Genomic DNA, 24,616 nt, shown 5'->3' with positions numbered 1-24,616 from the left:
TCACGTCCACATACAATAATGCAAAACTAAGATTCAGACTACCATCTCCTAATGTTGAAATCCAGGTATTCTAAGTATATAGTTAGAATACATACAAAAATATACACACTTCATTTGGCCACACTCTAAAGCCAGTATTTATCATGGTCACTACTTACTCTTAAACACACAAGACGTTCCAGAAGCCTTACCATCAACTGCATGCAATATCACCTGCACAAAGACACCAGAGGAACTTCCATTCTTCATGCTTCAGTCCCATTAGACGAGACAAGTCACATTCACTGCTGGTTCTTGAGATAGACCTGATGGCGAGGTGTTTTCCACTGTACAAACAGTAATTTCATCATTTACAAAATGTATCAGTAGTTAAGCTTTTTCATTGATGACCTCTTTTGTTTCTGTTGTTTAAAATCAGTGCTACTTCAATTCTTTCGCTGTTCCTTAAAGCCAGAAACTGGCTTTTATTTTTTTGCATGTTACTAAAAACAATGAAGTGGCACATATAATTAAGTTGTATGAAGACTTGTGGATTGCTCTGCAAGGACAAGCATGGAAGTTTATAAATTACTCTTTTCCATAGACATTGCAAAGCTCCCGAAGTGGTGTTGGCACAGTAAGCAATATTGCAGTGATCAGAGCAAAAGTCAAAAAAAAGATCAGATGTGAAAAAAAATCACTGCAAATATCAGCTGTGAATAAAGAAAAAAATCTAGAAAGAACAGAGGTAAGTTTGGATGGTCAACTGCATTTCTAGAGTTCACAAGCCATTATTACGACTGCCATTATTATTAAGACTGCCAAAAAAAGCAACATTTCCTGTTTGCATTTTCTTCTTTTATTTTGATATTGGTTGGATTCAGGTTTCCTGTTTCAGTTCAGCTGGCTTTAACCATAAAATACTTGTCAGCTCAGTAAGTTCCTACCCTAAAATCATGAGACAGCCTGGCTACTATGAAGCCACAGTTTTGGCAAAACCGATTTGCAGAAACTGAGACAAGTTCTCTCTGTAACTTGCTGAAAAATAACCACCAAAATTAAGATGTTTCAGAAAAAAAAAAATTGCTTCTGTTGCCTAAGCTGCCACAGTGAAATGTGTACCACCTCTAGCTGTGCCTGCATCAGTCTGCTCAATCACAGGTTAGAGAAGTTTCTCCAGAAAAAAAGAAGCTATCTGTATGTTGCTGAAGAAACAGTCCTGAGGAGCTAGCTCTAGCACAATCCCTGCGCACTCAGTGCAGACAATCAGTCAGCTGCCAAGCTTTACTTTGCAGCAATTAGCTAGTTACTCTCAGAAAGTTGTGAAGCACTCCAAGTTTAAGCAAAATTATTCGGTAACACAGTAGTTTGGACCCGTGGTCCACCTGGGGTTGTAAGTTGCCATTTATACCAGGAAGTCCTAGAGTCTTCAACTGAAAAACTAAAAAAAGAAACGAAGGTACAGAATAGCTTGCCTAAAAGGCATCCTCCTCCTGAACAAGCACTTTATTCTTTTCTGTCCTGACAAGAAGTGGGAATACCATCTCTCTAGATGCAATGAGGTTCAACTCAAGACCTACCTAAAAATGTAAATTACGTTTCTGAAGCAGAAGAGAAAGCATAAGAGCGGAACATGAGACAACAACATTTGGGATTTGCTAGAGATCACAATGAAGGATTTTTCTATTTTTTTAAAACCTAAGTCACCCCTAGTTATCTTTTGCTGATGCTGAACTCTTGATGCTTGATGTACAATTACTTAAACACCATCAAGAATTCATTACTACCCTTTCAATAATCAAAGTAATGAGGTACTAGATAATATTACATACTAAGGTGATGCAGAGTATGGAGCTGTCTAAAAGCTCAATATTACTACCAGACAGAATTGATCTTCCTTAAAAATCAACACGTTCTCCTAATTATTTTAATTAATTCGCAATGTGAAAACAATTTGTAAAAAAGTGCAATACTTAGAAGGTGAATACTGAGCTGTACTTCAAACTGATTGACTATGATCTTTAAATCTCAGGGGTTTCCTAGAACATGACAGCTTCTACTTTATGGTCATTGCTTTTTCTTTAGAGTAGAATGATGCAAACCAAAAAAGGCCACCCCACAGCCAACAGCTCTACATCACTGTCTTCCTCCATTTTTTATTATGGAAGTCAACAGGCACTGAGGTATCTGAACTGGCTGTTGACATTAAGAGAAAAAGGACACCTGCCTTACTCACGTTTTCACTGCAGTAAAGCAACCTGATCAACTGGAGTAGTGCTCGCCAGCATGCACTAGACAAATGCACCAGCTCTCCCTACTCCATTTATCACACAGAAAGCAAAGGGCAGCCACACAAACCTCCCCCCCAGCCTGGCCAGCATCCTGGCTTTAGCTTGTAAATGCCTGCAGAAGGTAGCAGGGAAGAGACACCAAAAGCAGTCCTGAGGCTGACAGCACTAACCCTGTAACACCCGCTGAAGCTGCTCGCTCCTCAGGCCAGAACGCGAGGCAGCACCAACGCCACCTCTGCAGCAGTAACAGAGACCAACCCCACTACAAGACCCTTGTAAATACACATGTGATATTCCAGAAAGAAAAAAGTGTATTAAATATTTTAAGTTTCAGTTTGAATCATACTCTCAACTCAGAGCACTACTAACAACACTCAGCATCCTATGTAAGTGAAAAAAACATATTTCCAACAAGATACATACTGATTAAAAATGCTTAATTCAGATATAACGATCTGTAATCAAAGTTGCATCTTTCAGGTGGTAAACCACTCAAAACGATACTAACATCCAACAGGATTCTCTTGCAGCACTCCCAGATACTTGCAGTAACACGGAATTTAAGTTCCGTAAATATTTAAACATAAACAAAACTTTACAACAAACTGACCCTACTTTTTCATGGCTTAAACGATGCCTCATGTTTCAAACTCTGGAATGACTTTTTATTTCTGCCAAATCTCTGAAAAAAATCGAAAAGATGTCACTGAAGGCCATTTAAAATAAAGAACCTGACTGCTGCTAGGCAACCCAGAAAACATCCTTATGTGTTCAATTGTTTAGTGCGTTAAAAAAATTTCACACATATGGCAAATCCATGTATTCTGGACTCTAGCGACGGTAATGTCTTCCACACTCAGGGAAGAGAGAGAATTCTGCAGGATACATTCACATTGCAGAAAGGAATTGCTTTTAAAGCACTAAAGATTGATCAAATTTATTCACTGTTTCTGCACATGGCATAGATTAAAGACCAGATTCTTTCTTATCCACTATTTTACACACGCTCCAGAAGTAAGTTTACTAAGGAAAAGCAGCACTTAGATTTGTTCTACTAAAAAAAGTACCGAGATACCTTTCCACCATATACTATTTTCAAAATGTGCTCCATATCCATGCTCTTAAAACTAATGCTATTTTAACTGCCCTACCTGCACATAAGCAAAGGCTGTTTAATGTCATCAAATATTCACCATTCTGCAGCACTTCTCACCCATGGGTGCACCACGCATTCAGAAATAGTGGAACCAAGTCTTACATTCTTTGAAGTAGATGACAATGAAGTCCTTTGGTATCACAGTGAAGATGACACGCACGTGCATCCTGTACTTGTGTGACACAAACCCACAGCTGATGGTCGCCCAGAGCAGCGGAATGGAGGATGCAGCAACTCGTACCAAAACACTCCAATTTTTTCATTAACTGATTAACCTTTCACTCATCAAGGCTTTTGTAGTACAGCGCAGTGTTCGGTACAGGAACTACCTTACAACACATCTTTTGGTTTAATTATTCTGCACAGTTTGCAGAATCACAATTTATATTCCCACAAGCAATTCAATTATCTTACCATAAAGGTCATGGGCAATATCTTCAAAAGACATCAATCTGCTAAAGCTTTCCAGAACATAAAAACGCTTCAGTGCACCACTTAATTGACCTAATATTTATTTTGGAATTAAGGATTTCATTTTTCACATTTCTCAAGATGCTTCGTCTTAAGTTACCAGTCTCATACATTCAACTGCTATGAATTTATCACAGGCACATTCTGAACAGAGCAGAGCCAATAAAAATAGATATAATCAAAGCCCTCCATTCACACAAAATTATTGGCAATGGGGAAAAAGGCAGATTTAAAGGTCAGTCTAAAACACTAATTCGGGACAGCAGTGAAAGATTCCTAGAAGAAGCAGACCTGGCTTAGAAGGGAAAGCAGTATCGTCACCCATAAGGAGAACATATATACACATACACACAAATGTATTTGTTTTACAAGCAAGAAAGGGAAGGTGGTGAAAATGTATTTAAACTTTGGAAAATCTGATAACCCCACCATGAGACTTCATAACATTAGTAGAAATAAAAATTGTAAAACCTTATGCAGCAACATACTAACAGCACAGGGTGATGACAGAACAGAGGATGTGGGGGTGTGTTACGCTTAAAAAAATCATACATATACACACAACTCTTTTTGAAAGGGCTGAAATGGGATGGTGTTTTTTTAATTATAATAAAACATAGTATTACCAATTTCTAGCTCCAATTATCTATTAACATTGTTTCTTCAGGCCAGATGTACTTGGCTTACGGCTGACTTCCAGACGTGTTGTACTGTTTAGCTGAACTTCTTCATAAAAACGTTGCAAGTTTTCCTCACAGGGAAATAGAGCGTAATTTCTTTCCAAGAATGAAGCTTACCAGAGGAAACACATGACCTGGCCTCCTCCACAAGGCACAAAATGGCACATGGGTTTATTGGTTTTGTTCTGCTAGTTGTCTCATTACTAATAAGGGGAATTGATCTAGCACCAACAGTATCTATAGCATCTAGCACAGATACTTTGCACCAAGTGAGAAATGCTAACATTGAATTAAAAAAAAAATCTATATTCAAATTACATACTTATTTCACTTGAATGATTACCTGGAATGAGAGCATTTGTTTTTTCATCCCTTGGCATTCATTTTTATTTATAGGTTCTGCCTTCCAGCGCTCTGTAATATTCCAGCATCTACAGCAAAAATATCCTGTGGCACTTAAGTTACCTCTGCAAGCCAGAACGCTTCAGGGGAGGACTAGAAGACCTACAACAATGACTATCCCAGAGCTTCTTAAGGAAAATGTTAAGTGAGACGGAGCAGACAAAACCAAACAAAACAGGAAAGCCTTTTTGTGGCAGAGGGGGAAGTCTTCCTTGTAGAAGCCACAGCGTAACAAAGAAATTCTTGACCATCTATCTACTGCAAGCCTCACAAGAAGAGTATGAGCAGAAAGGTAACTGCTTATTTTTTTTTTTTTTTTAATTTTTTCCTCGAAAACAGTTCTTCCAAACCTTCCCCACATCGCATTGCTTTAGTGGAAAATTGAAAGGAGGCTCTGCAAAGCCTCCCGGGCCTGGCCCATAGAGAAATTTAGCAAATGGAAAAATGGAAGGTTCGGGCTTCACTTGCATCTACACACATCCCAACAGGCAAGAAGCCAGAAGAGGAAGAATAGGAGTCACCATTTCCTTAAATTCATTTTTGAGAGAAAGCTTTCCATACGAGTTTATCAAGTTCTCTTCGGAAGAAGTATTTTTCACAAGGTTTACACCAGCCCCTGCACAACAGGCAAGCAGTAAAAGAACTGCACTGCAGCGGGGGACCTGAGGCCACACTGCAGCCAGCACCGTTTTGACCAGCTTCCTACCTCCGTGAACAGCTCCTGCTCAAAACACACTGGGGCACGGAAGGCAATTTAATCAAGATCTGAAGGCAGATAAGTGAAGGATATTACTTTCAGTTCAGTGACAGATCCAGTAGGCTGCACTCCTAACTGTAAAGAGAGAGCAACAGCTACAACAGCTATAGGCACACACATCACCCACCACAAGCTGAGGAAGTCTTCGGGAGACCTCCAGCTGACCACAGGCTGAATACATCCTTGCAAGTGACCTCCTCTAGTGACCACAATGTCCTCCAATGCTCCTTAGCCTTTAATAGAGAGGTCCCTTTTTGACCCATTTAAGTTCTAGGGGATACCAACCTGGGTGACTGAAAAAAACTAAGAAGAGTTAACTTTATTTCACAGTCTTTATAGGGCTGCTGATCCCAAGATGCATGACAAACTCAAAAGAAGCAACTGCTGGCATCTGGCCATTTGGGAGGTAGTCAGTTTTTGAATTATAAAATGGTGTCTGAGAAACAGCAGTAACCACACTGAAAGAATAGAACAAGAATGCAAATAAAGTATTAGTGATTTTCTACTTACTCAACAGAATCACGGCTTGAAAATGCAAAGGCAGCCTGAATAACTTTTGCATGTTCCAGAACTATTTCAAGTTTCACTGAAATAACACTAAAAAGCATCAGTAACAGGCATAAGAAATCTTAAGATTAAAAATCTAAATTCTACCAGGGCTTTTATAGGTACAGACCAGTTTTTTTCCTAGCTTCTCACTGTCCTGGGGAAGGCAAATTGATCCCAATATTTAACCACAATTTAATCAGTCCTGGAATATAGCTCATGCTCCAAAGTGCCCTTTCTTCCACTGGCAACTGATCAAGCACTTATCTAAAAATGCGTATTAATACTCCCAGTCAATACATAACATTAGTAAATATTGTGCCTAATATTACACTCTAATATTAGATATAGTTTAACTCAACTACAAATTTGAAATTAATGCTAAGCTTTGTAGTTAAGAAGCAAAGCCACTCACTCTGCAAGACAAGACAATCTCACCTCATCACTACAGAGCTGAAAAGTCAAGATCTTTACGAACTTCTGTCTAGAATAGATCCAATTTTATCAGGTTGAACTATACATTGACATGCAATAAAAATAATTGCTTTTTTTTTTTTTAAATCAGGTAGATTTTTCTTCTGTTTTAGATCATAAAGCTAGAAATCTTGATTTCTGCTGTATCAAAGGCATGCTTGCTCTTTTTTAAAAAAAATAAGTTCGCTATTTTTCTTATGTTGTGCCTATCGCACAACATCCAAACTGTCAGGATTCCTACTCAGCATCCCTAGCCCAGAACGGCTCAGGGAAACGCCCCCACCACACAACAGCATTTGAAGTGTCCCACGCATTCCTACATACAAAATCCAAGTGCCACAGATATTTATACACACCCATCCCCTTTACTTTTATAGTGTGAAACAATACAACCAAATTTGCCAATCCCAAACTAGAGTATAGGGATAGCACACATTTGCGTGCCTTTCTGACTCCCACGACCTGGCTGCCACTGCGCTACAGCAACAGATCCTGGAGAATGGTCAGCACAGACCCAAGGGGACGCATACATCAACCCCAATTCGCAAAATCGGGTTTTCAACAGAGAAATTAAACATAGTTATGCTAGTGGGCAACTGATTTATCCATTCAGACACACCCTACTATCTGCATTCATTTTAAGCCCCCCTAGCCATCACTCCCATCTTTTCTCACACAATACATCAAGAGCTTTTCCTACCAGTATCCAAAAAACTACACTAGTAGATATAAACATGGGAGAACTCGGTGAATATCCCAATTCCTCAGACTGCTATTAACCACATGAACAGCAGAAGCGATGCAGCTCGTTTCTGTCAGGACTGCAGTCATCCCAACAGCTCCACGCAGGGACAACTGGCTGAGGGCTGCTATCACACGTGACCAAAAGCCACTGCTCCTGGTAGGTTTTGCTGTGTTTTGCTCAGATCTGGGTAAAGACAGATGCTATCTGTGGCTGACACTACAAATACGCTCGCTTACCCTTAAAGTTCAGAAATGTATTTCTCACCAGTCTTTTGATAAAACATTCCTTCGCAGCATCAATAAACCTTTAACGGGAAACATTTCTTAGGAAATTTTATATTCCTACCCCAGTAAAGAGGCTATCACTGCAGAAGTCTTTACATAAATCAGCTATAAAAGTCAGTGAAACATGAAGAGTTACATTACCCCATGCAAAGCAGTCATCCTGATCTGAACTGGATACATGAAAGCCTAGTCATAAACAAAACCAGACACTGAGCAAAGCTTCCCAGTATGCTCAAGAAGTGGTTTTTTGCTGCTGAACACAAAATCTTTCTGAAAACTACCACTGATTAACAGGTAAAGGCTTAAGGAAGAAATCCTTATATCAAGTACTCACTCCTTCAGCTACTAAACATACAGAGAACTAATAAGCTATCTCAAGTCCAGTTCATGTGTAGGCAGTGTTTATGCCCAAAGTACAAGAAAAGCAGCACCGGGCCTTCCAGTAAGAAGTATTACTGTAAAAGAAATGTAGAAAAAACTATTAGTTCTTCAACACGGAGGGCTGAAATTAAAGAAAAACTAGCATGTTTCATTGTTTGACAGGCATAAAGCCAAAAGCCTGGAATAAGTACTCAAAATAGGACATATTTTCCAATGGAGGTAAAGATTACAATATAACCAACAGGAATGTGCAAGCCAGCAATACTTAACTTAGGAGTTCATGCCAAACCATGATAGTCCGTTGTACTACTTAAAAAACACTGAAACTTGAGAAAGTGGTATTATTACAATTGTTAACAATGGAATGCAAGAACATTTTTAAACTACAAGTCACACAAATTCATTTCATATATTTATTTTTGTAGAAATAGACTATTCAGCACTTTGGGGATTTGAAAGCCTGACAAAGAAATTAAACTTTTTTTTTTCCTGCTACATGTAAGTTAAACACCAAATGCAGATGCTGTTAGAAAGGTTCCTGTTACCCCACAACAACAACGTTCTTGTCCAGGCCATGCTGATAAACTACAACAACAAATAGAAAAACATGAACAGAAATCTCACAGCTCAGTAGAAAAAAAAACAACACATTTCTTTCTCTAGGAAGAGAAACTGTGTTTAGAGCCTACTAAAATTAGACTTTGAAAAGTCATTTCAGCAAGAAACTGGTGAAGGAAAACATAACATACCTCTTATAGCTCCAACAGGCACACAGGGAACTTTAAACAGAAGTGAAAATCAACAGCACCAAGTATTTGCAACTTCATTCATAAGTAAGGTATGCTATTCAAATGAGCACTGTACACTTAGTTTTACCATCCAGACTTCCGCCATCATCACACAGCAATCCAGCAGGGAAGCCGTAACTCCTGCTAAGCCATGCAAACAAATACCTACATATTTAACACACCGGTCAAGGTCACCATCCCCACACAGAAACCACCAGTCAGGACCACCCTACTTAAGCTGAGATTGCCTCCAAAGCACTTAAACTGCTCAAAACCTATTAACTTGCATCTTCAGCCTCTAATAAAACTATTGTTTGTAGCAAAGTCTCAGCAGAGGCCCAGTTTTCACCGAACACTGAAGAAGATGGAGGTACCAAGGTTTTTTTTTTTTCCTCCAGCCCCCCCAGCTTTATTTGTCAGCCATTGATCTATCATTCTCTGCAGCTGACACACACACTAGTCTAAGAAAGGTATTAAAAGGACACTTGCCCTAGTTATGCATTAAAATGGGCAGAAAGTTTCACCCGACAGAACAGCAAACAGGAAATAAGTTGGTTATCACCCAAGCATCAGAGGTAGGCATGGCCTGAGCAGTCTTAGCACCAGGCAACGACCTCAACAGCGAGCTTTGGGCAAAGGAATTAAGGAGTGATTTCCAGTAGGTTTACAGTAACGAGGTACAGCTCACTTCGATTAAATGGACCATACGAAATTGCCCGAGTATTTCTGTCCCTCTCATCAAAGAGGAGCAGGACTTGTTTTGGTGAAAAATGACCACTTGAGCATTTTTCCAACACCAAGCCACAGGCAGAGAGCACAAAAACTAAGGGAGCAAGAAGAGTCGTGTCTATGTTCATTTACATAAGGTAGGTGCCTGTAAATGTTGACCTACTCCAGTTAGCACATGACAGACCCAAGCAGTGTTGGTAAATCAGCGCAGGACAGGATTCCCACTGGGCATCAACACAACCTTCTCTGGAGCACGTCCAACAGCTGATGGAGCGTTTGTGGTGCTGGGTACCCATCAAAGCCTCCTAAGCATCCAGTTCTGTGCTTTTCTTCAGGTGCTCATTTATCAGTAACTGAGAACACAATTTCCTCATTAAAAGAGTCTCTAGGTCCCCAAATTCAAGTTAGCCAGAGAGTCCCCAACATGAAAGATGTGTTTAAAAAAGCCGAATTCTGACAGGCGCACACACTTGGTCTTGTTTTAAGACAAGACACGTGTAATATGGCATTGTCATCACTGCTGCAGTTAGGCATCCCTTTGGCAAAAAAAAAAAACAAAATCGCATTTTTAAAGTAATATTGTATGAAAGAGCATTATAAAATGAAAGTATTTAAACATGCACTGTACATGCATCCCGTCAAACCCCCCTATGTCTGTTAAAGAACGTCATAGCAAAAAGGATTATTATTTTTTTTTTTAATAAAAGACTGGCACAACACTTCGTAGCCAAGAAGAGAGGCCATGCAGAAGAAAGGTGTTGCCTTTTTTACTTCTCCTTTTCAATAGTGCATGGCAAACTTGTGAGTCTTTTGATGGCTGCTGCATTAGTTGTTAGATTGTACCTCTTTCCACAGCTTTTCCAAGTTTCACGGTTTTCATTTTTGTAACAATACTCAGCTGCTACAGTCACTCAAATAAAGTAAATTATTCCACAGTATTAAGTCACCTGAGTGTTCACCAGAAGGTAGTGCACAGCAGCTATGATTAATAAGGGTACTATGAAATATTTTCTTCTAATAAGCTGTGACTACTGAGAAGAATAGCTGATTTTTTTTTTCCTATTTGTTTCCTGAAAAAAAAAAAAAAAAAAAAAAAAAGGAGTTTCTCTATTCTAAGAGAGATCTGTTCACCAACAAACTCTGATGAGGATATGTGCTATAAGATATTACACACCCCACTGTAAAGACTCAGACTTTAGGGCCATTATCCTCCTCACCTGTGATCAAGTACTATAACAGTAATACGAGATAGTTTGACTTTTTTTTTTTGATATAAAAAAGTCTCACATTGAAAGTTCTCACCACGGCTTTTGCCTTTTCCGATCTACCAGACAAAAATAAAATTTCAGAGGCTCCCTCTGCCTTTCATTTAATATATGTATCTTAAGGCTATTCAGAATCCAACTTCAAAACACCAAAAACACTAAACCAACTATTTGAAAGTGAGAAAAAAGTACAAGCAGCGCCCTCACTTCGATCAATGCTTTCTACCACCTCAGTTCAGACTTGGTTTCTGCTTCAAAAGCGATTGGTAGCAAAAGGGCCACATCAGTAATTTTTCTAAAGAGAGCTGCCTTTGCCATGCCACTGCACTTGCTCCATCTGTGGACTGTGTGTATGGCATTACAGCGCCCAAGTCCCCAGTCCCACCCATGAGCTAGATAAAATGTCTGCTACACCAGGTGAGCTTTGCAGAAGCCAGCATTGTCCCTTGAGAAACTATGCATGAAATATCAAGTGCAGAGAAGATGAGTAAGAATCACAGCAGGAACATGTATAAAATTTAGTAAGGCAAGAATAGAATTCAATATACAGCAGAAACAAAAAGCCTAGCAGTAAGCTTCTTCAATTTCTTTCTACTGTTGACCCCTACATATATTTCTTCATTAGTATAGTGAAGGGCAGATAGTAACCAGCAAAAAAAAAAAAAAATAAACAAGAAAACGACCAAGGGTTCCCCAAGCAAGTAGGACATTTCTTGACAGGTTTCTTCAATAGATGCTCTTTAAAACTTGGCTTTAGGGACAACTTAACTCAAGATGTTGTATTTGCACATTTGTATAACATAAAAGCTACTGTGAACACCTGAACAAGTCATATATTTTAAAATAATTTAATAAGTAACTTTCATGAGTATAAACCTGTTCTCTAAGAGCTGGTCAAAACAAAAGAGTAGACCTCAATGATCCAATATGAGCAAGAAGCTGCAATTACACCAGCTCAGATTTAAAAAAAAGCAAATAATTGGTTAACTGTTGGATATCAGAAATCTGGCCATCACCACTTAAGACCACAAAGATGACTCCCTTCTGCGGTGTCATTTCTTCACATCGAGACCTTCCAGTGAAAAACACAGAATGAGAAACATTAGGAAACATCACCCTATCAGTTGTCCAATGAAAGTTCCTGAACTCCTGAAGATCGCATACAGATCCGCTTCCACCATTCCTTTCCTCCTAGGGGTGAGTCAAAGTCTATGCTTCCAAAAGATGGCCACAAAAAAAAAAAAAAAAAAAGCACAAAAAAATCAACTTTGGCTTGTAATCAGTAACATGACTGACTTGCAAGCTCCGGGTGCCATTTACAGACCTGGCTTCACAACGTCCCGTGGGACACTGGCAGCCTTGCTCAGTACTTCATGTACTCCTCCACAAAAAATGAAGTAAAACCTACCTCGTAAGGAAATCAGGACATAAGGTAAAAAAAAAATGCGTATAGTAGCAAGAGGAAGACTGAAAGCAAATGTTTAACAGACAGTTCGGCTTCTTCTGACAGAACAAAGTATTCTTTGCCTCCTTTATATTTCCTAACACATCTGTTTCCTTTGCATTACCAATACGCCAGAAAGGTCAGGTTTTCGCACTAAATTAATAAATCAGATGATGCTGCATTCAACACGTGCTTCCCTTCACACCCAAACAAGCAGACAGATGCAAAGCCTCCTCAAACCACCTCCTGAAGCGTGTGTCTGCCATGGCCGCAGAGCACATCCCCCAGACACGCAGCCTGCTGCCCGCTCTTACTCAGCGCGCTGTCAGGCTTCTTACTCACCTCTTACGAGGAGGTGAAAAACAAACAGACCCAGGAGCAAGCAAGGAGTGCCCCGTTTGCCACGGGCCCCCACCTACAGACAGAGGCCGTGGGTTCTCCTCAGGAGCCCTGCTTACCCTCCCGCAGGAAGACAGGCTGTGTGCGGGATGAGAAAATGGAAATTTGTTTCACTACCAGAGGAAAACGCTAAGGCACCCGTCAGTCTCCTCGCAGCACTTGGTAACTCCGGACCCTTCTCCCTGCCTCTCCACACACACAAGCGCTTTCCCTTCTCAATATCCCCGGTGCCTCGTAGGTCCGAGCGGCTCCTGAGCGCATCTCCACGGGCGGGTTTCGCTTGTGGCCGGCTTTTCTCAGCCTCCTCACTCGCGCTACATACCGAGGTCTCTCCACCAGCCCCTCACGGTAGCCCATTCCAGATGAACGCCCCCCCGGGACACAGCACCTCATTTAGGGAGACCCCAGCGGTGCAGCCACCTGGCCCCCCCCGGTCCCTCCCGGGGCCGCTCCCGGCGAGCCGCCAGCCCGCAGCACCCCGCCGGGGCCGGCACCGCAACCGGGCTCCGGGGGGCTCCGCGGGCAGCCCCGCGCCCCCCGCTGCCTCCCCCCGCCCTCACCTTGGAGCATGGCCTCCAGTTTCTTCCTGTCCACCCGGAATCGCTCCTCGCCCCACTCCGGGCTGTGCAGGGGCCGCGGCGGGCCGGCCGAGTCCTCCTCGGAGCCGGGCACGGGCGAGTCGGTGCTGCGCTCGCTGTTGGAGCCGGGGTCGGAGAGCGGCTGCTGCAGGTACCCGCTCAGCGGGTCGCACTGCGCCGCCATGGCGCTGCCGGGCGGCCCCCGCCGCCGCTCCGAGCCCCACTCGGCCGCCTCCCCGCGGGACGCTATCTGCCCCCACAGCCGCCCCCCGGCCTCATCCCAGCCGCCGCCGCCGCCTGCCAGAGTCCCAGCCCCGGCCCCGGCGCCGCCGCCCGCGCCCGCCTCTGCCCCCGGCTCCCCGCCGAGTGTGCGCGGCCCCGGCTCCAGCCCCGGTCCCGGCCCGGCGGCGTCCGCGGCTCGGCGGCGCCCCCAGCCCGCCCGCAGCCCGCACAGCATCCCCGCCTCCATGGGGCCGCCGGCCCGCCGGGGTGGGGCCGGGGATATCCCCGGCTGCGGCCCGGGAGGAGGGGGCGGAGGGCCGGCAGGCGATGGGAGGCGGTGGGAGGCGATCCGCCGCCGCCCTGCCCGCCCCCCGGCCGCGCTGCCCGCCCTCGGGGTGCTGGGGGGAGGAAAGGGCGCCCTGGGGTCGCCATCCTGAAAATTGGCCCTGATTAACACCCCTCTCCCAACACACACACACGCACAAAGCCGCCACAAACACACCTTTGTGCGGTGTGAAGCGGCTGTGCTGGTCAGCGGGTGTTGGAAATGGCTCCCGCCCGGCAGAGCCCACACGTCGCCGCGCCCTGACGGCTCTCGCCTTCGTGGCTTTTCGGTACTGAGGCTCAGGAAGAGAAATTACCTCACGTTTCGGTATCTGAGGAAAAACGTTACAAATCCCTGACCTTGGGGCATAATTGAGTTAACCTACCCGCAAGAGTCCCAGGGCTGGCCCAGCGGTGGACAGCTGATCCTTCATGAAGTGTTTTTACCACAGCGTAGTTTTCACCACAGCGTAGTTTGCATCATTAAACAACCAGTTGAAGCCCCAAATCGCGTATTGGTGTAAAGGAAGCGTCCACAGAAGACCTGGCACTGGCTGTGATGCCAAATGGCTCCTGGTGGCCAAAGTGCGCTGCTGAACGCATACCAGAAAGCAGTGGAAAAATTACAGCGGGCTCAGGTGGTGGTTACTCACCTCACAGCTAACGTCAGCCTGAAGGACAATACCAAAATTCCTCAGGAGCTGTGCTGATGCTCCAGGTAGATGGGAGCCACTCTACATCTTGTTGTAAGGCGCAGTTATTTTTACAGAGGTTTGCATTTTGGCTCACTGAGACATTTGCACATTTCCCACTTAACACCGTGATTGTGATTTCTACACCACCTATGGTTTCATTTTTACTGAACGCTACATGCACAGGGGGAGGCAGTCTTACTGGAAACACCGAGTATTCAGCTGTAGCATTTAATTATCCTGGAGGTCTCACAACCTCTGGGAATCCTAGCCAGTGGCTTGCAGGCAGCATACTTCTCACAAGATCCTCTGGTACTTCTCATGACCATGGTAATTAAAACAGCCAAAGCCAACAACAACAGCACAAAACATTAATACAGGTCTTTAAAATAATGTGATCTCCGTTTCTCTTCATAATAGTTTGCTTGTAGCACGATGATACTTAAGGTGTGGTAGGCAGTCTGAGGGAAGACTGAAAGTGGGACAGTGCTTTTCGTCCCAGTTCAGAAGTTTAGTTATCAATCCATCCCCCCCCCCCCCCTTTTTTTTTTCAGATGGGAAAGTGAAGATGGTCCATATCAAACCAGGTTGATATCCAGAGAATTCTGCTGCTTTGCCCCCAGATCAGCATCAGCTGGACTTGTCTGTCTTCTAGATGCCACGACCTGTGAGTTATACAATCCAAATGTTCGGAAGTTATGAGTGTCAACAAGGCCAATTACAATCCACAGCTGCTACAGGTGCTTAGCACCTCCAAGCAGAACAATTATTTGGGTATTTTCCACTCATAAGCTAGTTAGATTTACAGTCAGAGATTCTCAAGGTAGGAGGTCCCTTTCCTTGTATTTTATCAATTCCTACAATACAGCCACAGAAACCTTCTTTCTCCTAAATTAGCTATGGTCAAACTCAGCAGTATTTTTTCAGCAACCATGTAAACAATATAATAAATCAAAGATCTCTTTAAAAATAATGATGTACACAGTTCAGTTTTTATTAATTAGAAATAACCCCTTTCACGGTGCGGTTTTAGACCAAAAATGAAATTAAGCCTATCTAAATCCATATAAATGTCCAAAAAATAAACGGTTTTAATGATTAGGAGTTTTTATTGGTGGTATATGTTCAGTAAAGTATCATTTGTATTGCATAAATGGCATTTTATTTCTCTACTATATTGCAGTGGAAGAATAAAACGTTTGTTGCACAGAAGTCTTTAAGGAGAAACCACATTTTAATGGCTAAAATAATATTAAATGTGGACACAATTGGGGAAAGTGGGAGGAAGTTGGCAGATAAAAGATCAAATGGCTATAAGGAACATAAGCTGGAGTTGACTTTGGCATACGTAACCTCTTTTGGCCATTTTTCTGTGGCCAGTGGCTTGATCAAAGAAAAGAATAACAGGATCTTTCTCATTTCGGCATACCAGGTCTATTTTGCTACGTTCTCTCCCTCTTTTTTCATCCTGTTCTCTTTTCCTCACCTCACACACATGTAATATTTGCAAAACTCAGAAAAAGCCTAACTGAAGAGAACAGTGTTTGTTTTTTTCTCACACTCAAAGGATATGTAAAGTGTCTTGTATAGTATCCATCTGTGCGGAATAGCTTCTGTGAGTTTAAAGGAGATTCATGAGCCAGTTTATCTATTCTAATCAATCACATCTCTTTGGGACTGCATGGAACCCCCAAATCTAGAGCTGTATAGGACCTCTCCTATGGAGAAGGAAGAGATGTGACAAAGGAAGAGATGTGCTGCCAAAGGATGAAGCTGACAGCTGGCTGTCTCTGTACTCTGCAAGCCCAAGATGCAGAGATCACCTATAAATGGAAGAGTGGCGTGAGACATTTGTCATCAATACAGCATGGTCTGTATTCCAGACCTTGCAATCTTGAATTTATTTACTTACTTCACGACACAACTGTGAAGCAAAGTGCCATTGTCTGTATTTTTTTGAGGTGGGAGTTATGCATGAAAAGACTGGCTCACAAAGCTATGAAGTGAGGGTGGGGAAAGAAATGGAGGCATACACAATCTTTAAGTGACCTGTGGTATCTAGAAGTGCTTTGCTAGGGAGAATGCTCACTTTGGTTTCAGTAATTTAGGAGAGGTTTATTACTGGTGAAAATTAATGCTGGTGGCATTTTGAAATGCTTTATTTATAGCATTGGTCTCCTTTGCAGAAGTAACAGCCCGTAAGATTTGACTTTTCATTATATTGTGCCATATTCCCCAAGCTGGGCCCATTAACTTCAATTTCTCAGATTAATATAATAAAACCTACTCTGCACTAACAGACGGTATACTTAAGGCACACCAGCAAATAAATAAAAGGTCCTCCACAGCCACTATAAAAACTTTTCTACCTGTACAAATTCCTGACATAAATTCTTTTTCTAACCATAAGAGTTAGAGAGATTCTGAAACATCTTTCTAATTATACTTAATAGTGGAACTATAAAAAAGAGATTGAAAGAAATCTCAAAAAGGTCATCTAGTCCATCTCCGAATTATGCTCACTTCATTCCTGACAGATATAAGTATATTCACTGCTTAACAATTTCTAATTGTTAAGAGGTCTCCGTGACCTCTCTAGGAAATTCCTATCTTCGTTTACCATCAAGAAGTATTTTCCCCGTAATAAGTAACTTGCATTTTTCTTGCTTTTATTTAAAGCTGTTAATTCTTGTCCTGTCCACAACAGACATGGTGAATGGATTATTTGTTCTCTGTATCAGCCTTCAGTGCTTGTGAGGACTTTTATCAAGCATTGATCACGCATGCCTTCGGTGTTCTGGTGTTCTCTTCTGTTAGCTAGTCACTCCTAAGTCTCAGCCCATTCTCAGAGGTGTTTTTTATTGTTACTCTGCAACAAGCTCTTTCCACAGTAGTCTACAGACTTTTTGAAATACAAAGCACAAAACTGGAGAGAGTGTACCAGCTGAGGCCTCACCAGTGCTGAACGTAACTGCATGATCTTATCATGTGTTTCACGCCTGCTTACTCATCTCTGTATCATGTTTATCCTGTCTCTGCAGCATGACATTGTTGGCTTATACCGATGTACTATAATCCCTAGGTACTTTTCTGAAAAAAAAAAAAAAAAAAAGGAAAAAAAAAGGAAAAAAAGAAAAATAAAACAACTCTAATTGTTCCTCAGTGTGCATTTGTGATGTTGATTACTGGTCTTCTGGGTTTGTCCCTATTGAATTTCATCCTGATTTTTTTTAAGACTGTTTTCCCAGTTATTTACATCTGTTTGTGCCAATATTATACTTCTGCAGTTTTATTTTTTATGCGTCTAAGAAGCATACTCTTGGTTTCCTCACCCAGGTCATCACCAAAACACTAAACAGATACGGGCCCAGAACAGAACATTGCAGTCCTCTATTTTATACACCTTTCTATTTTGGCATTGAAACAATGATAACAATCCTGCATGGAGAAGTTTATTCGCCCATTTTTATGTCAGTTTTACATCAGTTTTAGCTATACCGTAGGGAAATATTACAGGAAACAGGGTTTAAACTCTGTGCAAATCCTGAAGTATGGCCTCTGCTGCTACTCTCCCATCTGCAGACTTTTCTAGTTTATTATAGTAGCATATTAGTCCCCTATGATTTATTCCTGTCAGATCTATACTGGCTATGTATACATCCTGTTATTAAGTTACCTGTTACGTGGAACAGTTACCTATTCTGGTTTGTATGGTAGGGTGTTTTTTGTTTGTTTGTTTGTTTCAGAATATTCCTGGGAGCTGAAGTTGAACTGATTAGACTAAAATGTTCTCGTTCTTTTCATTGCAATTTAAAAGACAGTCACTATATTTTACCTTTTCTAATTTGCTGATATCTCATCCATTGCCAATGAATTTAAATAAATTAGTTAAGTAGTTACTGTGAGAATAAGCAGAGGAATAAATGCAGCCTTGCTGGACCTGAGAGAAAAACAGGGAACCTGAAAAAGGCCAGGCTTAAAATTCTCTCTGATTGCACACAAGGTGTTAACAACATTTGGTAAAATTCAATGTACTGTATAACCTTCTATACACTGGTATTTATAGACATGCAATGTTAAATATCTTAATCTGACTGGAAGACTTTTCAGCAATAGGACTTTGTAAACTTTGTCTTTGCTGAAATGTTAGGAGAATGAGAACCAAATGTCAGCATCTCAGAAATCTAGGAATTTTCACTCTTGAGAATTGCATTGGCCCTCTCAAGAGTCAACCCGTCTATTTCAGCTGGTTAGAGCTAAGTAATAATTTCACATTCTAAATCAAATTAGAAACCAACTATAGTAAGAGATGTAAATACCAATTAGGAAAAAAATACATATATTTATTGGTATTGTCTGATTTGTAAGGAAAGTAATTAATAAATGAAAGCATGAATTATGATGTAACTGGAGATGGTACTATAAAGAACCAAAATGACAGAGAACATGAATAACACACTGGGAATCTCATTGTCACGTCAGATAATATTCTGCATTGCTGTCAAACAAATAATATTAATCTGTAAATTAGGAAAAGCTATTTTGTAAAGTTTTCAGTAAATTACAATCTAAATACTAAATCCTGGATCTGATAACCACATTTTTTTCTTACCTAAGAGGAAGAGGCACTCTGTCTGTCTGTCTCTCTTCTTTAGAAGCCAGTAGAAAAAGTCCTTCTGGATTAAGAAAAAAATATTCCTGTTCTGAAACTCCTGTTTGCCACTGCGGTCTTCACAGGTGTCTTTTAGGTATTTCACACTCTTTCTGTTTTATTAAAATAGGTTTAAAGTGGGAGATGTGAAAGACTTGTATTGAAGTGTCTGCTTTTTCACGTTGACCTTTTTCAAGGTCAGTCTTTAAACGGAAAGCATGGACAACATTGTATTAGGGCCTTCTAGAATTAATTTTGTTGTTTCTTTCAATGACCTTCCTACACAATTCAGATTGGGGCAGGGAGTGCAGGTTACTCAACTGATCAGCTTACGGATAGAATAAGCAATTGTGAGAGAAGAAATATAACAGTGGTTATTACAATCATTAATTAAGAGAAATTACAATTTTTCTTCCTTGTTAGACAAATAATTAGAATAAAAGCAAATGTACTTTTTTAAAGCGTGAAGATTTAAGACATGAATTAGGGGGCACCTCTGGAGAGGGTACCTAAAATCATTTCTGGTATCACTTTACCACTGAGGAGACAATCCTCAAGACGATGCTTCATGTGAAAACCTTTCACTTGAAACCAAATACATACTTAAACATTTTTCATGAATACTCCTACTTTAATAGAAATAAAATTACAGATATGTTACAATGTTTTCTGAACTCATGTCACAAAAGGATCAATTTTTATTAATAATATTCTGGCCATTTTTGTTTTGCTAATATTTGAACGTGTACTGTACATTTTTAGCATCTTACATAGCTAAAATGCTGCATTTAACAATGACACATGAATAAAATCTATTTTTCCATTTGTATTAGCAAATTAAATTGACTACATTATTATAATGCTCCCTCAGCTACAAGAAAGTTTCCTTCACTCTGCACATGTACCCCTGGTCATACAAGGCTTCCATGTTGTATGAAAATGAATGAATGCAATTCATTCATTTCCACTGCAGCAGTAAAGGCTAACAGCTACTGAGATCAGCCTTTGGTTATGTACCAGGAATCAAACAGAAAAATGTGATTGGAGGATTTTTTTTTTTTTAATGTAAACCTAACACTTGATTTCACTACTAAGGATTGCTAGCACTTTGAGAGTCACTATTTCATAACAGAGAGATTGACACATGCTTTCCTTTATTCTGCACAGCTACTCACCTCTCCCTATAGAGTATATAGAGTATAGCCATACCCTGACACATGCTGTCAGAACTGACAGTGCAGCTGAGTGCACTGATACACTCAGTTGCCCCAACCAGCTTCAGCTGGGGCTCCACCTCCACCCAGGCGTGCAGGAGCTCTATGTAAGCCCAGACCTGAGCCTTTGCTTCTGGTTTGGGTTACATGGTGGTTGTATTTCTTGGACTTTGGATTGGGGCTTGGATGCTCAATAGTTGTGCCTCCTGTTTTTTATTTGATACTTTTTGCTGGATTCCTTGTGTGTGTCATAGTGGCTCATAACTGACCCACATCTAATTCTGTTGATAGGATGTGTTATTTGTGCCTTGCTCTTCCTGCTGTGTTCAGGTAACATAAAATTGCACTTAGGTTGCTGAGGTCCTGTTGCTGTGTTTCTGGCTTGTCCTGCCTTACATAGCAGCCTTGCTCTTGCTGCTTTCTGATAAAATTTTTCCTGTTATAAAATGCTTTACCAGCTGGTTGTCCTTGTTTTAAAAAACAAGTCCATCTTCCAAGTGGGTGTCAGTACTGCAAACTTAAATTGCTTACTTGTGACTGAAAGTGAGGCTAGCACTCTACCAAGCTTTAGATCTGGCTTTTCAGTAACATAGGACAGTACAAATACTGCTTTCTGGGTGTTGGAAAGAAGAGAACCTCACCAACTTCAGTCTGAACTCTGGGTATCTGTTTCTCTCTTCTCCTGGGCTTTGTATGTTCACTTATTCCTGCAGGGTAAAATGCTGGTGCTTCAGAGCTTCCAGCAGTTTATTGTCAAAGTAACACATCTACTTTATGCACGTATAAGTAACTGAATAAAACAAAGGGGATTAAGAGTCATATCAAAAAAATGTGTTTTTGTTTTTGTTTTTTTCTTTTTACTCTCCTTTAACTTTGGATATTGAAGAATTTATTTAATTTATTTTATCTAAAATGTGTTGATTCAAGCAGACCGGGTATTCTATCAGGTCATTGAACTGGAGGGAGGAGATACATTTAAAAAGGACCTTCCATTTTCTATTCAATTCCCCTCTCCTCCTAATACTCTTAGTTGCTTTGATGTCTTTGTTTTTGCATGATTCCTGAAGAACTTAACATGGTCTGTTTTCAAAGATGAAGTAAGCGTTTGACCTGGTAGAGGAAGTGAAACAAAAGGTCCTTGAACTTCAACAGCCAACTATCTGTGAGAGCAAAAAACTTCTTCTTATGAGAAGACACGCAAGAAGTACTTACAGGCAGAGAGAGTGTCTTGTTATAAGCACCAAGAAACTGATAGCTAAAACTTCTCCCTTGTGTGTTATTCCTTTTTTTGTTTGTTTTGTTTTGCACTGCTTTGTTTTGCTGTACCGATTCTGAACAGAGAATGCTTTTAGAAGATGATGTCCCTAAGTACTTTCTATTTCCTGTTTGCGTAGCTATCCCTTAAACTCAGCCTAATATGTTGCTGAATTCTGAATATTGCTTTGTGAAAGCAGAGTTGAAGCTGTACAAATTGCTCTGTAAGCATACATGTGAGCAGTCTTTTCTGTTTCAGTTGTTATGCTTTATTATACTCTTTGTGATTTGATTATTCTGATATCTAGTTTCGAAGTGGGAAAGGTTTCTTCCCATTTTGGGTGTTTGGCTATCCAAGTGCAAGGAGCTATTCTGTGATTAAATTCTTAGAAAAGTTAAGTTAGTTTGATGGAGGTGTGAAACACAGGCCATGAAGAAAGTACTGTTAGCTTTCCAGTGCGTTTGTTGAGGCAAATGCAGCCCTGACTAAAATAGGGGGGAGTGTTAAGAGCAGGAAGGGGGGAACCTGGCTTTGCAGCTGGGTGCTGTGGGATTAGAATCATGCACAGTCCTGTGGATGCTACTAGGAAAACCACTAGAGGCCAGGGTACCTTATTTGTCAGTATACAGGCTTTAGACAGAGCTAGGATGTGTTCTTTGATGTTACCTGCTTCTCAGCAGAGATCTTTTCTTTACCTGTGTAACACTTCGAAGCAGACACTTACTGAGGGATGCAAGCTGGCATCTTACACTTCTCCAGAGTTATTTTAGTCTGCCATCAATGAGAACCATTTCAGCAACGGCAATTGCTTTGAGCCCAGGTGGTTCAAAGAAGATGAAAACTGCCTCCCCTTAATCTCTTCTGGACCTGTTGTCTTGAGCTGTATCTGCTAGATGGAGAATACAGGTCTCCTGAATTTATTACCATTTGTATGAACTCTATACGTGACCCAGTTAAGGAATAAATGAATAAAAACTTGTTTATGTCCAGAGGTCAAAGACTTCATGTACTGACATTCTTGTTCCTTTTTTTTTGTGTGTGTTTTTCCTCCCCCTGCCAAGTGTTAGGAGCATGTAGAAGACCTGTGTCATCAAAAATGTATCAAGACCTGACTGACTTGGTTAAGTGTAAAGACTTCTTTCCACTTATTCCCTCAGTTTAGTAGTACAGCCATGTTTTCAAGCATGGGAAGTGGCTAGTTATCTGCAAGGGCTTTATCAAAATGGTAATAAAACATAGGGCTCAGACCTTCAACAAGTGTAAACTTACACAGCTTCAAAGAAGCTGTGCTGACAGCTGGCCTTGAATGATTTACATCAGGTGAAAATCTACTTATTTCAACAAAAATACCTTAGATAAAACACATGGAATAGAGAAATGCTTCTAGCACACGGTGGAATTAAAAACAGAAGTGGAAGAGAAGAGGAGCATTGGCAGTTCCTAGTATCCTACAGGCTGCAGCCAAACCAGCAAAGATTTAAGGAAATGACTCATAGTACTCACAAGAAAGAAAAACATCATAGTAATGGCAAGCAAAGCTAGGTTAATGTAACCATACTGTTGAAGTCAAGTTTACTAGCCCACAGAGGCAGAGACAGGAAGCATTGAAATGACTGAATTACATTCCTAAAACGAGTCTGTAATAGTGTTTTATCAGGTTAGTGACTGTAAATGGCCAAGAACTTCAGTGACATGAAGGAATACCTTTTTCTCTTGGACGTTTTTACACAGACATGCTGAAGTAAATGAATTTGCACATGCAACAGGTAAAGATTTGATCCAGTCATGTTAGTGTAACAAATACTCTTTGGTAATACCAAGAAGCATATTTTTTTACTTAGCCTAATAAATACCTGATTCCCAATCTTGCTATTTTTTAAAATGTTATTTAAAAAATATATGTTGATGACTTCTGGACTAATCTTTATATTACTGCTGTGTTTTTTTTTTAAAAAAAAAAAGAGAAATTATGTAAGATACTGATTACATAGGAATGTTTGGTGTCTTATTGCGTGACTGGATTATAAATAAAGACAAATCTGGGCTTATACTGTAAATAAAATGATCACATGTGGATATAGAGTTTCTCTGAAAAATATAGCTTGGGCCATAATTGTTACATTTATTTCCTAATTAGAATAATGTTTTTAATGGTATTTTTTTGTGACCAATTGGTGTTGCCCTTAGCTCAACCTCCAAACTTAGTGTGGCTGTGGTTAGCAGTGCTGCCTGAGAGCTGCTCTTTTATATCTTTCAAAGGAGCAGTCAGGTAATGAAGGGACGGGAGGCAGTGGGCACAGGCTGGCACTCTCAGTCCTGAACAGATTGCTTCGGGACATGACCATGAGCAACCTGTTGTAATTGGCACTGTTTTGAACATGGGACTGTAGGCTTGACCTTCAGAGGACACTTTCTACTTAATTTAGTCAGATTTCCTCTGTTTTCTGTTCTTTACGTGGCTTGTATACAGACTTATTTTTTTGTTTGCTTTTCAGACAGTTGTATGGTCTTACTCTACGTGCTTACTCCTTACCACAGTTTTCTAGTTATGAGGATGTTATGTGGAACTTAACTTCATTAAAGGCTTATTGCAGTATCATTCTGAGATACACTGCATTTGCTAGTTTTCTTTGTGGAAAGCTGTAACATGTTATTGACAAATCTGGCTATTCTTTATGCCCTATGTGTTTTAAAAGCACTATTAGTTTGTTTTGGCATATATTTGGTTATCTTTCCAATCTCACTCTTCCTGCTTCTGAGATTAGTGCTGTGCTTCTGCGGTATTTTGACTTCCTCATTTTCTATGAGGATTGTAGTTCATGGTTTTTGGTTTTCCCCTGCTTTTATTTTAATATGGTGACTGATGTGTCACCTGCAGGGAGTGATGGT

General features: G+C 40.8%; 1 protein-coding gene across 1 annotated transcript in view; it reads right to left on the bottom strand.

Moving 5' to 3' along the window:
- BICC1 (BicC family RNA binding protein 1) overlaps nt 1-13,593 on the bottom strand; it is a 97,581-nt gene extending 83,988 nt beyond the window's left edge. The window contains exon 1 of the mRNA XM_032191130.1: nt 13,352-13,593. Within this exon, the coding sequence (XP_032047021.1) occupies nt 13,352-13,553 (202 nt within the window). The 5' untranslated portion in view covers nt 13,554-13,593. The remainder of the gene's footprint in view (nt 1-13,351) is intronic.
- Between the last annotated feature and the right edge of the window lie 11,023 nt (nt 13,594-24,616).

This window comes from Aythya fuligula, chromosome 7, assembly GCF_009819795.1.
Source record: "Aythya fuligula isolate bAytFul2 chromosome 7, bAytFul2.pri, whole genome shotgun sequence".
Taxonomy (NCBI): domain Eukaryota; kingdom Metazoa; phylum Chordata; class Aves; order Anseriformes; family Anatidae; genus Aythya; species Aythya fuligula.
The sequence above is the reverse complement of the archived record's forward strand: the minus strand, read 5'-3'. Positions and strand labels throughout refer to the sequence as shown.